Genomic DNA, 18,168 nt, shown 5'->3' with positions numbered 1-18,168 from the left:
ATCGGTAGGGCAATGGGGAAGAAGCCAGTCGAGGATGTGCCAATGAACAGTTTCTGCTGAGAGCCCCTGGGGCTCCGTTCCACTGGGTCCTCCAAGAGACGGCATGGGACACACCTCAGAGATGGTCCCACTTCTGGCGGGGGGGGGAAGCTGGGGTATCTCCATCCCCACTCTCATTTGTCATGGGTTGAGTGCTGCTGGAGTGGGTGGAGGACCCAGCAGCAAAAAGCCTCAGTGAGAACGGTCGCCGTGGAGCTAGGCGGGTGGGACAGAGCCTGACAGCCCAGGGCTCCTAAGTCCAGAGCCCTTTCTACCATACGTTGCCCCTGGAGGTTTGACAAATAAAGGCCATGTTCAAAATATTTATCCACTGGGCTGAAGCCCCCATGCTGTGCCAGGCAGTAACCCTTCAGTGGCTAGATCAAGGGGAGGACCTGGCAGCTGAACCTGGGCGTGGAAACGGACACTCAGGAGCCCTGTGCGGTGGCTATTTGCCAACCGGCATGAAGGTGTATCAAGATGGCAGCGACCTGTAGGGCGTTGTGGGTGTGCACTGGCTGAACGTCAGCTCCGCGCACAGGTGCCCTTTGTCCTGAGCGGGGGTAGAGACACCTGTCTGCCCCGTGAGCTCAGCCCCGGGTTATCTCAGGGCACGTCCAGTCTGGAGGTTTGTCTTCCTTCTCAGCACTGGAGGCTCCACTTAAATCACGGCTTGGCGAATCATGTTACAGCCCACGTGGAAAAGGAGGAAAGCAGCTGAGCTCAAGGCCAGGCTTCTGTGCCCTCCGAGGGGCTCCCGGGTGGGCCTCAGCCGGCACCATTACCCTGCCCCTCACACCAGCCCTGGACCTCTCTGCGGAAAAATTCATCAGTGATTCAGGAAATCGATGGATTCTGGAGGTCACTGGCCTCCCAGGAGGATGCAGTTCTGCTCCATAATCCTAGACTGCAAGATCAGTTAAGCAGCAGTAACTCTGATCCCTCCCCAGTGCTCTGGGGCTCAGGAGGTGCTTCTGGGCCCAGGGCTGCAGACCTGAAAGAGAACCAGCCTCACAGATTCCCAGGACTGGGAAGAATCAGGCAGTGCAGGGCCCAGCTCTGCCACTGCCCAGCTCCAGGCTGGGCAAGTCTTTCCTTCTTTGGGCTCCCAGCCCCTCCCTCGGCTCCACCTATTACCCTGAACCTTTTGACAAGGAAGTGAGAGAGCTGGAGCTCTAAACATTGGCAGGCATCATCACCATTATCATCATTATTAAGAAAGACCCAGCGAACCCTGACGTTGGAAAGTGCCAGCCCCGAAGGCCGCTCCACTGACTCTAGTAAGGATGAGAATCTCCCCTTCCCTCTCCCTGACAGCTGGTCCTCCAGCAGGTGCCCAGACACTTCTGGGAAGCCCAAATGTTAGAAAATCCTGCCTTATAGCAAACCGAAATCTGCGCCTTTAACTCCTACCCTGAGCTTCGCTCTGCCCTCTCTGGTCCCCCCACGTCAGCATGCTCTCTCTTCCCCATGACTGTTCCCATCATGCTTCAAGGCAGCAGTCATGTCCCACGCAAGCCCCCTGTCCTCCTGGCACACAACTGGCCTACATCTCCTAGCCTCCCCCGCAGTTCGGTGTGGCCGTGTGACTGGGGCCGATGGAAAGGGGTTGGAAATGATGTCTGTACCCCGCTTCCAGGCCAGACCCATAAAAACCTCCTGCAGGAGTGTCTGCTCTCCCTTCCCCTGTCTTTGGCCAGAAGTTGGTGCCCTGCAGGTAGGGGGGAGTCTTGAAAGCTACGATTGAAGATGTCACATGGCCGGCATCCCAGGCATGGCCCCCAGGTTCCCCCACTCTGTCTGAACTTGAGTTGAGCACTGGATACACTGCTAGCGGGTAAGCCACAGAGACTTCAGGTTTATCGGCTACAACACTGGCTTCACCTTAACTCATAACCACCCCGCCTCGCCTCCACCAACTCCTTTTCTCTAAGTTCAACCTCCCACATGTTTTTTTTCGGTGCTTCTAATATAATGAGGCTTCTGTACAATTGTGTCACCGCTCTGTGGCCCCAGTGGATTCCCAGCTGGGCTTCTCAGAGCCCCAGGGATCCTGGAAGGATTCTCAGGGGCGTCTCTGGAGATCAAGAGGCAGGTGGGCAGGGCCCCTCACCCCTCACCCCTGCTGCACCCAGAGCACTCCTTTCCCTGTTTTGTATATTAGACTTCCTCATCAGCTCTGTCATTTGTGATATAGTTTCTTCTTGTAAGTGGAGCTCAGGAGTGAACGCCCTGGCGTGGTCTCAGGCCTGCTCCCTTGTCCTAAACCTGTGGTGTGACGGCTGTCTCAGCTGCTGAGGGATACAGCCCACCCAGACTATGTCCTTTGAGCCTCTGAGGGTGACAGCCAAAGACGACTCCCACCTCTTCCCAGGCCTACGGGGCCTCAAATGGGCAATCCAGGATGAACCAAGGGTCACCAACTGACTCTTATGGGCAGGTGGGCGTGATACCCTTTCTCCCACTGAAGTTTCATTTCAGCCATACCTCATTACCCTGAGGCCAGGCTGATTGGGGCCACTTTTCAAGCCCAGTGGCAGACAAGAGAACTGTGGTTGAAGCTGGCACACTGGGAGGGTGACGCGTTCGTGAACATCTGTTCGGCTACAGAATCAAGTCTGTACACGTCAGCTGGGTATTCAGAGCCCTGCAGCCTCTTGGCCCTTCTCACCCATCCAGCTTCACTTCCTACAGTCAGTTTCCCGCTGATCTGAGCCCTCACCAGTCCTCCAGGCCGGTTCTTTATCCCTCTCAGTGCTTGGTGGCTCTCTTCCCCTCCCCAAACACCCAGAGCTCTCGTTAGCCCCTTAGGATGTGTTCCTTCATCTGCATGCTCATCTCTGACGTGTACTCCATCTTCCCAGCTAGACCGTCACTTATGTCTCTGATCTCTGCGAGACAGGCCCACCACGCTCAGAGCCAAGTCACCGAGGCACTGATGTGTGTGTGGTGGTTTGGGGGATGGGGACATGGGTGACACATCCCTGATCCAGAATTCCTGAGAATTCTCAACCTTGTGTCACGTGGTGGGATTTCTACAGAGGCCTAGGAATCAACGTAAATGTGGATGGGCTGAGTCTTAATTTGTGGGGAATCAAATTGCCCCCCTCCCTTAAAGATGGGGAAACTGAGACAGATTGAATGGGGATCATGGCCAGAGAAACTGTTAGTCCAAGTTCTTGGTTTCTTGATGGGGAAGAGTGTGGCAGAGACAGCTAATTTGTACCCCATGTCTGTTCTCCTCTTTCATAGTAATGGACACAGTGTGGCAATGGAATAAGTGTCCACTTCCCGGCCTCACTGCAGCGAGGTGGGGCCATGTGACTAAGTTCTGGCCAACAGGACACGAATGGAGGTGAGGTTAAGTCAAGGGGACCTGCCCTCCTTCCCCACCTTCCCCCAGCTGATAAGGACAACACCCTAAGGTGGCAGAAATACAAGACAGAAGGGGCTTGGGCCCTGGATGACTGTAGAGCAGGTCTACCACATTGGCCCTAGACTATCTACTTTGGATTATTATGTAAGAGAGAAATAAACGTACCTTCTTTTTTCTTAAATAAGAAATACATGTTATTTAAGCTGTTGAGAATCTGGGTTTCTTGTACAATTGGCAAACCCATATCCTACCTGATATAGGGGAGCCTCTAGCAGGTATAAGGCTGGTGGCAATGTAACATCTCAGATGATGGAGCAACTATCCTATGCTAAGGGCTTTGCAAATTCTATTTTACTTACTTGTCACAGTGACCCTATGTGTCATGTATTATTATATCCATTTTACAGTTAAAGAAACTGAGATGCAGAGAAGTTAAGAAACTTGCCCAAGGCCAAACAGCTAGTCACTGGTGGAACTGGGAACTGAGCCTGGGTCTGGCTTTGAAGCTGATAAAACCATACCATGCCTTCCAGAGGGAAAAAATAAAGGGAGGTGGAAGAGAGGGAGGGAGGCAAGTGAGAAAGAAGGAAAAGGAAGCAAAATCAGGGGTAGAGTATGGAGGACCAGCTGTGACCGCCTTGAGGGTGGCCCGATGGCCGAACTCAGTCTGGAAGCAGCGAGGACAAATGCCCACTGCCAGGGGTCCCCAGCTTCTGTGTCTAGGGACTCTGTTTGGTCCTTTTGGAAGAGACTGCCTGCCCCAGCCCCCAAGGTGAAACCAGAGTGCTGCCTCCAGGTGCTGGCTCGGCTGTCGGGCTCTGGTACCTTCGCTGTTCACTTCAGGGAGCAGCTTGCGCAGTGGCCTCTTGACCTCCCAGGTGCTGCTGACGAAGGAAGGCATCACCTTGAGCAGCTCGTCCTTGTCCTCCTCCCGGATCACAGGGATGGTCTCCAGGATGAGTTGCATCTGCTCCAGCTCGTGAGCCCCTGGGGAGGTAAACACCAGACGGTTGAGCATGCTGCCCACGTGGCTGGCGCGTGTGGAAGCTCCCGGGCTTTCTAGGACCCTGGGACCGGGGGACCAGAGCTGGGCTGGGAGCCAGGGGACCTGAGTTCACTCCGCCACTAACTTGCTGTGTGACTGTGGGCAGGTTGCTTGCCATCTCTGAGGCTTGGTCAAATGTAGAAAGAAGGGGTAGTCTCTGGGGCCCCATCCGTTCCCCTAGCATTCTGTGCCTCTGGAATGGACCCGTCTCATATAGCCTGAGTCAGCCGTCACTAAAGGGATGGGAGCAGCCTGGCCCAAGGCTTTCCAAGTGCTCTTTGCCATATGCCTCTGTGCATGTCCTTTACTGGGCTGGGGAAGGAAGTGATTTTAAGGCTAGGAATGAGTCTTACCTTTTGGATTCCCATGAGGAGGAAAAAAAAGTCAGGAAGAACAAATTAAGCTTGGGACGTGTCATGAGCCCACTGCCTCTGTGCTCCTTTGGGCAGAGGGAGGAAGACAGACTGTGCCAGGTCTGTGGGACAGGATGGAGTCGAGCATTCAAACACTCATTCACTTAGTCATTCATTCATTCAACAAATGATTATTTATGGAGCGTCGTCTCCCTGCCAGGCATCATGCTGGATGCTGGGAATGAATACCATCCTCATCCGTAAGAAGCTTCAGGCTTTGTGCATCTTGGAAACTCAACCCCTCTTCTACGCTTAGGCCATCACTGATGCTGCTTCAGAGCTTTGACACTGCTGGGATGGGTCAAGTCTGAACCCTTGCTGCCCCCTCTGACTTCCAGGCTGTTCTTACCTCCAGTTCCTCCATTTTCCCTTTTGGCATGAGTAGCCTTGCCATTTACCTCTACCAGGTTAAATCCAACCAGGCCCCATCTTCCTTAAGAAGTGCCCCTGACTCATCCAGCTGCACAGAGCTCCCTCCCCTTACCACCGATTCCCATGGGGTCCCAGTCTTCCAGAAGCTGGTAGCCAAGGGCAGGGCTCTTCCGTGTCGCCCATGATGCCCTGTGCGTGTCCCCTGACCCAGAAAGTGCCTACAGATCAGCATCTGCTCTGAACGAGTCCCTTGGCCTCTCCCTGCAGTGGGCTCATGTAGGCTCAGTTCAGGGACTCTGGGAGACTTGTGGGGTCCCCTCTCCAAATGAGCACTCCAGACTGACCTCTCACAGTGGCAGGGAGAGGAGAGGAAGGGGCTGAAAATGTAGGGTGCGTGTTTTCAGGGGTCAATCTCAAGGTGTTTGAATACATACGATTACTTGATTTTGAAAGTTCTGTGCTCAAAAGGCTTTTGTTAGCCTCTCCAGTATTTTGCCTGAAATGGTTGATAATAAGGTGCCTCCAAGTAGTGCCATAAAAGCTGCAGAGGTAACGTCAAAGAGAAAGACTAGCATGTTTGTGATTAGCATGTGTTTTCCCCTTTTATTGAGCTCCAGCAGAGGAGAAGGAAGGTGGCCTGGGTCGCAGCTTACCAGCAAACAGCATCCTCCCCGTGAGCATCTCTGCCAGGACGCAGCCAGCGGCCCACATGTCAATGGCTTTGGTGTAGTTGTTAGGGGAGAGGAGCAGGCGTGGTGAGCGGTACCATTTCGTTACCAACCCTTCTGACAGGTAACCCTGGAAGACAAAATCCCGGCTTCCAGTAATCAGTCATTCGTAGACACCCTCCCTCACATGCCTCTCCTCCTTTCCCTTCCCAGGGAGACAGGACCCCTTTCACTCTCCATCCTTTCCCATTGATCGTCTGGTTAGGGGGGTTCAGGCAGGTTTGTGGGGCTCAGAGGCTTTGGTGGGGGAATCTTATGAGGCCCTGGAGTTCTCTTCTGTAGAAAGGGATCCAGGATGACACTATTTAAGAAGCAATGCTTTCCCACCCCATCTTGATGTAACGACGCATAGCACTCTGCCCTCATCTAGTAAGAAGATGGATAAATAGGAGCCATACTTGAGTTCGTTATCACCATCAACAGAGTAACGATGAGACAGTGGAATTTGATTTATTCAGTGGCTGAATATCAGAAATAGCTGTAAAATTTAAATCAAGCCAGTTGCTTTGGTGCAGGTGATTAAATTAATTCTGTCGTGATGCCAGACGCCAAGCCCCTGCTGGGAATGGATGAGGCCAGCTTCATAATGGGTGCGGGTGAAGGGCTTTTGGAAGCAGCCCTAAAAGGCAGAGTGGACACAGCTTTGGTTGGCCCAGAGGATTCTGGGAGTTCTACAGAGTGTCTTTTGGGGGAAAGATGTTCTAGCTGATTTCAGCCACTGCTCAATGTGCGGTCTGGAGTGGAATCCCTCACTACGGGATATAGTGACAGCATAGGTGCTTTAGCACAGATAGGGAAATATAGCCAGGCAATTCGGAGCCTGTTCTCTACGTAATTCACAAAGCTGGACCAACAGTGGAATCTGGGAAATGTCTGTTGAATTACCTGGAACGGTCTCTCTAAAGTGAAAAAATAGACCTATTTGGTGGTCAAGGTCAGATAATTAGCACCAGGGGGATCCAATGAGAAATTCTAGGGATGGTTTTGTTATTTGCTGTTGTAATTTCCAATTTAGCGTCTAATTTTCCTTTTTGCTGATGTAAAAAGTATCACAAACCTAGGTTAAAAACAGATGAAACGTTAGGAAGCCCAAGTACCCAGGAGCTTTTGATCAATTAATCTGAAATCTCATCACTTGTTGAGCAAAGATTTATTATGTCTTAAACCTGAGAGCCCTGAGTTACAGCAGTTTTCTCTCCTCTGTGGCACATATTTCTTTAGAGCAGGTCCTCAGACTGGTGGAAGGAAGGAAGAAAAGACTAAGGTATACCCATTCCCCAGCCTCGATGCTCCAAAATGAGCTCCTTGTAATTTTTAAAATACGCCCCCTTTCTCTGTCCTTTGGGCCTTTCCATGTGTACTTTCCAGGGATGGGTGTCCTCACACCCACTGTCCTTCCTGGCTAACTCACACTCAGGCCTGCTTCCTCTCAGAAGCTTCCCAACTCCCTGGGATGAGGTTGAATGCCCCTTCCCAGGAGCTCCATGATCCCTGTCTTGTTACTGTTTCTTTACTTCTCTGCAGTTCCCCCTTCACCCACCCCACCCCCAGGACCACTAGACTATTCACCCCTCATGGGCAGAGGCTGTATCTTGTTTCACAGCCATTTCTGCATTGCCTACTCCCAAGTCTGTCTCCTAGGACATGTCCAATGAACACGGATGGATGAATGGATGGATGGATGGGTGGATGGATGGATGGATGAGTAAGGAAAGTCTCACATGGTCTGAGCCCCTTCACAATGGGGTACCTTCTGGAGGAACCACTGATCCCCTTCTTTAACAGACCTGATTTTATGGAGAGATCCAGTTCCCACTTTCAGCAGTGGATGAGGAGTTTACAAAAGTTGACAGCTTTTGCCTTATGCCTTGCCTTGTTCCAGAAAGGACTGGCAAGTGTAAGTAATTTTTTTTGAAGTCAGGTTTATTGAAGTATAATTTATAAACAGTAAAATTCACTCTTTTTAGGGTACAGTTCTATGAGTTTTGACAAAGCGTAGAATCATGGAACCACCATCACAATCAAGAGACATAACAATTCCATCAGGTCACACAATTCCCTCGTGCCCCCTTCTGGTCACCCCCGAGCCCCAGTTCCCTAGAAACCACTGTTTTCCATCCCTTTAGTTTTGCTTGTGCAGAACGTCATATAAATGGAATCACAGCGTGTGGCCTTTTGAGTCTGAATTCTTCCCCTTAGCATAATGCATCTGGACTCATCCACATTGCTGTATGAAGAGTAATCTGTTAGGAGTTTAAGTTTGATTCTATAAAGGAAAGAGACGAGCCAGACTGTAGAAGCTCACATCTGGGTGGGTGGCTTATAAATAAAGAATGGTCCAATTTTATTTTCCAGTCAGAGGGTGAGAGTGTCAGAGGAGGACTAAAGCAGAGTACCCAGAGGGGAGGTGACTTAAGGCGAGTTTACTCTGATGTGTAAATGAGCAATCTTTTATGGGACGGAATTCCCTATAATTAACACCTCCCTATCTGCAGAGTCTGGAGCTGAAGTGGGACACAGGGAGCTTCCTTCTGAAACACCTGCCCTGAAAGTAAAAGAAAGATGTTTGCATGGGCAAGGCTGCCCCTGGGCCAGAATTATGGGCAAGGCCATGATAACAGCTGAGAAAGTTCACCCCTGGCTCTTCCTTACCTTTGAATGAAAACCAAGAACCTGCCAGATTTTTGTCAACTACTAGCTGCTTCCCTCAAGTTACTTGTCCCTCAAGTCAGGGGATTTACTGATATGTTTCAGAAGCCACAGGACAGAGGAGAATTTGGGAAGGTGCAGTGGCTTTTCTGCCAGGCTCTGGAGCAAGGGGAGCCGTGGGGAAGGGGGGATGGGAACAGAGGGGAGCCTCCATTCCTGGGTCTGTGGGGCAGACACGGGGAGGGGCTGGAGGTCTTGCGCTCAGCTGAGATGAGCCCTGGGTGTCTGGGTGGGAGAGGCACTGGGGCCCACCGCACAATACTGGTGATCTGAATTCAAGAGAGGAGTTTCAGTTGAGTGGATGGGGCAAAAGTCAGAATTTTCTAGAATAAAAAAAAATCTTTAAAGATACCCAGGAGTGGAGACTCAAGAAGGGCCCATAAATCCGTAAGTGTATTGGCTCAACAGAAATCCTTAAATGGCTTTCCTGCTGGAGCCTGCAGGGAGAAGATAGCTTCAGCTCCATTTGGATGTAGAGGAAGCTGTCTTCAGTGATCAGACATGGTCTCTCCTGGGGCTCGCCCATCGGCAGGCTGACCAGTGGGTGGGACAGCGGTCACAGGCAGGGCGTGTTGTCTCATCACCACGCTGGGGAGACGGGAAGTGGACACTCCTCGGGTCACCCCCTGAGTGTAAGAGGCAAGACCAGAATCGCCCTTTCCCTAGTGTCCCATTACTCCTGCTACCCTGTCCCCTGGTGTTTCTGGTGAGAAGCCGACTCTGGAGGCACCACTGGGAGGGGTGGACACGGTTTCCTGTCTAGACCCCACCATGGGGCCTTTGGGCTTCTTCAGCTATTACTCCAACCAGCCCATTGTGCTGGAGTCATGTCCAGCCAGTGGGAGGCTTTGACTTTGAAAGCCTCAAAGGTGTTTGGAAATAATCTGGTAGCAGCTGCCCCAGGAGGAGGGTAATTAGGGACCCCCCACAGATCCAGAGGGAGGGTAGAATTAAAGCTGAGCATTCTCTTTGCTGAAGGAGCAAGGAAACCACACTCAGTCCCAGCTGCCTGCCAAGGAATTCAGAACAGCCTCCATCGAACTCACTCTGGAAGGGTGGGCACCCATCCGCTGCTCCGGCGAGCCTGTATTGGGTGGGCTCCAGCTCTGCTCAGCTTGCCTTCTCTGTGCCTCCACTGGCCCAAGCCTGATCTCTTGGGTCTGGGAGTCAGAAGGCTGGAGGAGAAGACTCGATCCCATAAACTTTCCACTTCACCCTTTAATGCACCTACTGGCACCTCACAGAGGTAGGGCAAATTTAAATAGGGACAACACTCTCCCAAGAATAAAAGCCCTGGGTGTGGAAAGATGCTAACTTAGTGTCTCCCCACAACTAGGGCGCCTGCCGGCTGCTGGTGGGGACCCTGATGCCCAAGGAGATGGGAGGAACCCCCAGGTGAACTGGTAGGACGTGGGGGGACTGAAGGGGGAGGAGAAGTGGAGGCCAGACAGGATTGGCACCTCAGAGGCTGGGGAGATCAGGAGAGGCAGGCGGGAGGGACCCTCATGGAAGAGCAGGAGAGGAGCGGAGGGCGATCTCCTGGCCCACTCGGGCCGGGGAGCCTGCTGAGCTCCCAGGCCAATACCCCCCTTCTAAAGCCCCCTCCAGGCTGCATGGGTCCTGGGGGCATAGGAAGGAGGCTGAGGGGAGAACAGGAGAGGCAGGTGGGAGGAGCCCTACCAGACCGGAGGAGCAGGAGAGGAGAGGAGGGCATTTGCCCCACCCACTGGAGTCTGGGAAGCCTGCTGAGCTCCCAGGTGAGATCCCCTGCCTTCTGAGACCAGAGATGGGGGGCACGCCTGGGCCCCTTCTGTTCCTTGAGCCTAAGCCCCACCCCCCACAGACCCCAAGGCCTTTTCCAGCCCTGTGGGTCCTGAGCATTGGCCTCACCCACCACCAAACTTCACCCTTGCTTAGACCTCGCCCTCCACAGCCAAGGCCTTCTCCCCCATTTCTTTCTTTCTTTCTTTTTTCTTTCCTTCTTCCTCCTCCTCTTTCTTAATATTGTGGTACTGATGTACCTTCCGGTCATTGATTCATATATATATATATATATATATATTTATTTATTTATTTATGGCTGTGTCGGGTCTTCGTTTCTGTGTGAGGGCTTTCTCTAGTTGTGGCAAGCGGGGGCCACTCTTCATCGCGGTGCGCGGGCCTCTCACTATCGCGGCCTCTCTTGTTGCGGAGCACAGGCTCCAGACGCGCAGGCTCAGTAATTGTGGCTCACGGGCCCAGTCGCTCCGCGGCATGTGGGATCTTCCCAGACCAGGGCTCGAACCCGTGTCCCCTGCATTGGCAGGCAGATTCTCAACCACTGCACCACCAGGGAAGCCCCATCTATATTTTTATCTTTATATTCTTTCTAACATATCTGTTAGTTTCCTAGTCTAATTTTATTTTTTACTTTGTTATTGTTCTCTCTTTTTTTTTTTTTTTTTTGCCACCCCACACGGATTGTGGGATCTTGGTTCATGATCCAGGGGTCGGGCCAAAGCTCCTGCGGTGGGAGCTCTGAGTCCAAACCACTGGACTAACAGAGAACCTCAGACCCCAGGGAATATTCATTGGACAGAGGTCTCACAGAGGTCCTCATCTCAGCACCAAGACGCAGCCCTACCCAACAGCCTACAAACTCCAGTGTTGGATGCCTCAGGCCAAACAACCAGTAAGACAGGAACATAATCCCACATTAAAAAAACAAAAAATGAGATGGCAAAAAGTATGTCACAGATGAAGGAGCAAGGTTAAAAACCTACAAGACCAAATAAATGAAGAGGAAATAGGCAATCAACCTGAAAAAGAATTCAGAGTGATGATAGTGAAGATGATCCAGAGTCTCGGAAATAGAATGGAGGCATGGATTGAGAAAATACAAGAAATGTTTAACAAAGATCTAGAAGAACTAAAGAACAAACTAACAGAGATGAACAACACAATAACTGAAATGAAAAATACACTAGGAGGAGTCAATAACAATAACTGAGGCAGTACAACGAATAAGTGAGCTGAAAGACAAAATGGTGGAAATAACTGCCAAGGAACAGATTAAAGAAGAAAAAATGAAAAGAATTGAAGACAATCTCAGAGACCTCTGGGACAACACTGAACACACCAACATTCGAATTATAGGGGTCCCAGAAGAAGAAGAGAAAAAGAAAGGGTCTGAGAAAATATTTGAAGAGATTATAGTTGAAAACTTCCCTAACATGGGAAAGGAAATAGTCACCCAAGTCCAGGAAGCACAGAGAGTCCCAAACAGGATAAACCCTAGGAAAAAGATACCAAGACACATATTAATCAAACTAACAAAAATTAAATTCAAAGAAAAATTATTAAAAAGCAGCAAGGGAAAAACAAAAAGCAACATACAAAGGCATTCCCATAAGGTTATCAGCGGATTTTTCAGCAGAAACTCTTTAGGCCAGAAGGGAGTGGCAGGATACACTTAAAGTGATGAAAGAGAAAAACCTACAACCAAGATTGCCCTACCCAGCAAGGATCTCTTTCAGATTCAATGGAGAAATCAAAAGCTTTTTTTTTTTTTTTTAAATAAGGTTTAATTTATTTATTTATGGCTGTGTTGGGTCTTCGTCTCTGTGCGAGGGCTTTCTCCAGCTGTGGCAAGTGGGGGCCACTCCTCATCACGGTGCGCGGGCCTCTCACCATTGTGGCCTCTCTTGTTGCAGAGCACAGGCTCCAGATGCGCAGGCTCAGTAATCGTGGCCCACGGGCCCAGTTGCTCCGCGGCATGTGGGATCTTCCCAGACCAGGGCTCGAACCCGCGTCCCCTGCATTGGCAGGCAGACTCTCAACCACTGCACCACCAGGGAAGCCCCAAAAGCTTTTCAGACAAGCAAAAGCTAAGAGAATTCAGTACCACCAAACCAGCTTTACAACAAATGCTAAAGAAACTTCCCTAGGTGGGAAACACAAGAGAAGAAAAAGACCCACAAAAACAAACCCAAAACAATTAAGAAAATGGTAATAGGAACATACATATCAATAATAACCTTGAAAGTAAACGGATTATATGCCCCAACCAAAAGACACAGACTGGCTGAATAGATACAAAAATAAGACCCATATATACACTGTCTACAAGAGACACTTCAGACCTATGGACACATACAGACTGAAAGTGAAGGGATGGAAAAAGGTATTCCATGCAATTGGAAATCAAAAGAAAGCTGGAGTAGCTATACTCGTATCAGATAAAATAGACTTTAAAATAAAGACTGTTATAAGAGATACGGAGGGACACTACATAATAATCAAAGGAACAATCCAAGAAGAAGATTTAACAATTATAAATGTTTATGCACCCAATATAGGAGCACCTCAATACATAAGGCAAATGCTAACAACCATGAAAGGAGAAATTGACAGTAACACAATAATAGTAGGGGACTTTAACACCCCACTTACACTCATGGACAGATCATCGAAACAGAAAATAAATAAGGAAACACAAGCTTTAAATGACAAAATAGACCAGATAGAGCTAATTGATATTTATAGAATATTCCACCCCAAAAGTGGCAGAATACACTTTCTTCTCAAGTTCACATAGAACATTCTCCATGATAAATCACATCTTGGGTCACAAATCAAGCCTCGGAAAATTTAAGAAAATTGAAGTCATATCAAGCACCTTTTCTGACCACAATGCTATGAGACTGGAAATCAATTACAGGAAAAATACTGTAAAAAACACAAATACATGGAGGCTAAACACTGTGCTACTAAATAACCAAGAGACCACTGAAGAAATCAAAGAAGTAATTAGAAAAAACATAGAAACAAATGACAATGAAAACACGACAATCCAAAACCTATGGGACACAGCAAAAGCAGTTCTAAGAGGGAAGTTTATAGCAATACAATCTCACCTCAAGAAACAAGAAAAATCTCAAATAAACAATCTAACCCTACACTTAAAACAACTAGAGAAAGAAGAACAAAGAAAACCCAAAGTCAGTAGAAGGAAAGAAATCATAAAGGTCAGAGCAGAAGTAAAAGATATAGAAAAGAAGAAAACAATAGCAAAGATCAATAAAACTAAAAGCTGGTTCTTTGAGAAGATAAACAAAATTGATAAACCCTTAGCCAGACTCATCAAGAAAAAAAGGGAGAGGACGCAAATCAATAGAATCAGAAATGAAAAAGGAGAAATCACAGCTGACAGTGCAGAAATACAAAGGATTATAAGAGACTACTACAAACAACTATATGCCAATAAAATGGACAACCACAAAGAAATGGACAAATTCTTGGAAAGGTACAATTTTCCAAGACTGAACCAGGAAGAATTAGAAAATATAAACACCTATCACAAGTAATGAAATTGAAACCGTAACTAAAAATCTTCCAACAAACAAAAGTCCAGGACCAGATGGCTTCACAGGCAAATTCTATCAAACGTTTAGAGGAGAGCTAACACCGATACTTCTCAAACTCTTCCAAAAAGTTGCAGAGGGAGAAATACTCCCAAATTCATTCTACGAAGCTACCATCACCCTGATACCAAAACCAGACAAAGATATCACAAAAAAGAAAATTATAGACCAATAACACTGATGAACATAGATGCAAAACTCCTGAACAAAATACTAGCAAACAGAATCCAACAGCACATTAAAAGGATCATACACCATGATCAAGTGGGATTTATCCCAGGGATGCAAGGATTCTTCAATATACGCAAATCAATCAATGTGATACACCACATTAACAAATTAAGGAATAAAAACCGTATGATCATCTCAATAGATGCAGAAAAAGCTTTTGACAAAATTCAACACCCATTTATGATAAAAACTCTCCAGAAAGTGGGCATAGAGGGAACCTACCTCAACATAATAAAGGCCATATACGACAAACCCACAGCAAACATCATTCTCAATGGTGAAAAACTGAAACCATTTCCTCTAAGATCAGGAACAAGACAAGGATGTCCACTCTCACCACTATTATTCAACATAGCTTTGGAAGTCCTAGCCACGGCAATCAGAGAAGAAAAAGAAAGAAAATGAATACAAATTGGAAAAGAAGAAGTAAAACTGTCACTGTCTGCAGATGACATGATACTATACATAGAGAATCCTAAAGATGCCACCAGAAAACTACTAGAGCTAATCAATGAATTTGGTAAAGTTGCAGGACAAAATTAATGCACAGAAATCTCTTGCATTCCTATACACTAATGATGAAAAATCTGAAAGAGAAATTATGGAAACACTCCCATTTACCATTGCAACAAAAAGAATAAAATACCTAGGAATAAACTTGTCTAAGGAGGCGAAAGACTTGAACTCAGAAAACTATAAAACACTGATGAAATAAATCAAAGATGACATAAACAGATGGAGAAATATACCATGTTCTTGGATTTGAAGAATCAGTATTGTGAAAATGACTATACCACCCAAAGCAATCTACAGATTCAATTCAATCCCTTTCACGCTACCAATGGCATTCTTCACAGAATTAAAACAAAAAATTTTACAATTCATATGGAAACACAAAAGACCCCGAATAGCCAAAGCAATCTTAAGAAAGAAAAACAGAGTTGGAGGAATCGGGCTCCCCGACTTCAAACTATACCACAAAGCTACAGTAATCAAGACAGTATGGCACAGAAACAGAAATATAGATCAATGGTACAGGATAGAATGCCTAGAGATAAACCCATGCACATACAGGCACCTAATTTACAACAAAGGAGGCAAGAACATACAATGGAGAAAAGACAGCCTCTTCAATGAGTGGTGCTGGGAAAACTGGACAGCTACATGTAAAAGAATGAAATTAGAACACTCCCTAACACCATACACAAAAATAAACTCCAAATGGATTAAAGACTTAAATGTAAGACCAGACACTATAAAACTCTTAGAGGAAAACATAGGAAAAACACTCTTTGACATAAACCACAGCAAGATCTTTTTTGACCCATCTCCTAGAGTAACGGAAATAAAACCAAAAATAAACAAATGGGACTTAATTAAACTTAAAAGCTTTTGCACAGCAAAGGAAACCATAAACAAGACAAAAAGACAACCCTCAGAGTGGGAGAAAATATTTGCAAATGAAACAACAGACAAAGGATTAATCTTCAAAATATACAAACAGCTCATGGAGCTCTATATCAAAAAAAAAAATCCAGTTAAAAAATGTGTGGAAGAACTATACAGACATTTCACCAAGGAAGACATATGGATGGCCAAGAGGCACATGAAATGATGCTCAACATCACTATTAGAGAAATGCAAATCAAAACTACAATGAGATATCACCTCATGCCGGTCAGAATGGCCATTATCAAAAAATCTAGAAACAATAAATGTTGGAAAGGGTGTGGTGAAAAGGGAACCCTCCTGCACTGTTAGTGGGAATGTAAATTGATACAACCACAGTATGGAGTTTCCTTAAATAGCTAAAAATAGAGCTACCATATGACCCAGCAATCCCACTACTGGGCATATACCCTGAGAAAACCATAATTCAAAAAGAGTCATGTACCACAATGTTCATTGCAGCTCTATTTACAATAGCCAGGACATGGAAGCAACCTAACTGTCCATCAACAGATGAATGGATAAAGAAGATGTGGCACATATATACAATGGAATATGACTCAGCCATAAAAAGAAATGAAACTGAGTTATCTATAGTGAGGTGGATGGACCTAGAGTCTGTCATACAGAGTGAAGTAAGTCAGAAAGAGAAAAACAAATACCGTATGCTAACACATATGTATGGAATCTAAGGGAAAAAAAATGGTACTGATGAACCTAGTTGCAGTGCAGGAGTAAAGATGTAGACATAGAGAATGGACTTGAGGACACGGGGTGGGAGGGGGAAGCTGGGGTGAAGTGAGAGAGGCATGGACATATATACACTACCAAACGTAAAATAGATAGCTAGTGGGAAGCAGCCCCATAGCACAGGGAGATCAGCTCGGTGCTTTGTGACCACCTAGAGGGGTGGGATAGGGAGGGTGGGAGGGAGACGCAAGAGGGAGGGGATATGGGGACATGTGTATGCATATGGCTGATTCACTTTGTTGTACAACAGAAACTAACAGTAATGTGAAGCAATCATACTCCAGTAAAGATCTATTAAAAGAAAAAAGAATAAGGGCGCAGTCAGCCGTGGCTCTGTGCGTGCGTTGGGGTGGGGGGATGGCAGGGCAGGCAGGAAGGGTTGCTCCTCCGCTCATACCGAATGGCTGTTGAGGGCCGCCCCTGTTTCCAGGTCAGGATGGAGCGGGGCTCTGACAGCCTCACCTTCCCGACCAGAAGTCTGTGGCATGTGTCCTGGGAGCCCAACATGTGTCATCCGTGTGCGGCAGAAATGAAATGACTAAGATCATTCCTGGCTTCAAAGAGCATGTCATGTGGTTACATAGATGAAACGTTCAATAGGAAAAGATGATCGGAAGGACCAGGAGAGGATCTCGGTCAATATTCATGTAGGACTTGCTCTGTGCTGGGTGCTGTGTTAGCATTTTACCTGAATTTATTCAACAGTCCCTCCTTCAGATTCTAGGTGCAGGCTCTCTACACAACTTGTCCAAGTTCACATGGCTGGGAAGTGGTCCAGGGCATCCAGCTGCAGAGCCCATACCCCAGCCTGTATGCTGCTGGACCCCCACCACCTCGCATACTAAATAGAGTCAATGGTAGGCAGCAAGGCAGAGGCGTGCTCAGAGCACAGAGGGGTGATACTTTGTCCTGAGGTGGGTCAGGGAAGGCTTCATGAGAAGAGGTTGGTTTCAGTTGGTCTTGATGAATGGGGACATCTTGGATAGCTGTGCTGGGGAACATCTGAGGGGGTGGTGGTGGTCGGGGGGAGCCAGTGTGAGTAAAGGTTGGGAGACCGGCGAGACCTAGAATGTGCTCAGAGGACAGACATCTGGACATGTGGACAAATGGGACATGGGGAGGGGCTGAGGAGACTGACCTTCGTTCTGAAGGTCAGCGGTCCCCAAGGTCCTCCTGTATGAGAATCAGGGGAAGTGCTTGTGAGATGTGCAGACTGGCCAAAGCTGACTTGGAGTCCTCCAATCTCCATCTTGGATGAGCTCCCAAGGGAACCCTCATGCCCCTCCTACTTTGAGAACCCCAGGAAGGACGCAGGGAGCTGTGGAGGGATGCCGAGTGGGGAGGAAAGGATGGTGGGTAGGATGGGGCTTTCAGCGTAGGCTGTGGAAAGCCCTGGGCAGGCCTGCGCCTGTGATTGGGCTCCTGCTGATTCTGACTAGTGGGAGGGGCGTTCTTGGAGCACTTGTGGCAGTTGCAGGCTCAGCACACCTGTCCCTGGAAGCTGGAGAGGCTTGCAAGCTGGGCTGGCAGCAAAGATGCTGCTCTCCAGATAGCAGGGGGTTCAGTCTCAGAAAGGCTTTGGGAAGGCCCGTGGGCACCACACTTCCTTGAAAGCGGGTAGGAACGCACACATGGACTCCTGTCTGATCTAGAA

General features: G+C 48.0%; 1 protein-coding gene across 2 annotated transcripts in view; it reads right to left on the bottom strand.

Moving 5' to 3' along the window:
- MAPK4 (mitogen-activated protein kinase 4) overlaps positions 1–18,168 on the bottom strand; it is a 181,469-nt gene that overhangs the window by 6,044 nt on the left and 157,257 nt on the right. For both annotated transcript variants that reach the window (XM_036823954.1, XM_036823955.1), the window contains 2 exons: positions 5,899–6,043; positions 4,241–4,402 (listed from right to left, as the gene is read on the bottom strand). In XM_036823954.1, the coding sequence (XP_036679849.1) occupies positions 4,241–4,402; positions 5,899–6,043 (307 nt within the window). The remainder of the gene's footprint in view (positions 1–4,240; positions 4,403–5,898; positions 6,044–18,168) is intronic.

This window comes from Balaenoptera musculus, chromosome 14 (genome assembly GCF_009873245.2).
Source record: "Balaenoptera musculus isolate JJ_BM4_2016_0621 chromosome 14, mBalMus1.pri.v3, whole genome shotgun sequence".
Classification (NCBI taxonomy): Eukaryota; Metazoa; Chordata; class Mammalia; order Artiodactyla; family Balaenopteridae; genus Balaenoptera; species Balaenoptera musculus.
The sequence above is the reverse complement of the archived record's forward strand: the minus strand, read 5'-3'. Positions and strand labels throughout refer to the sequence as shown.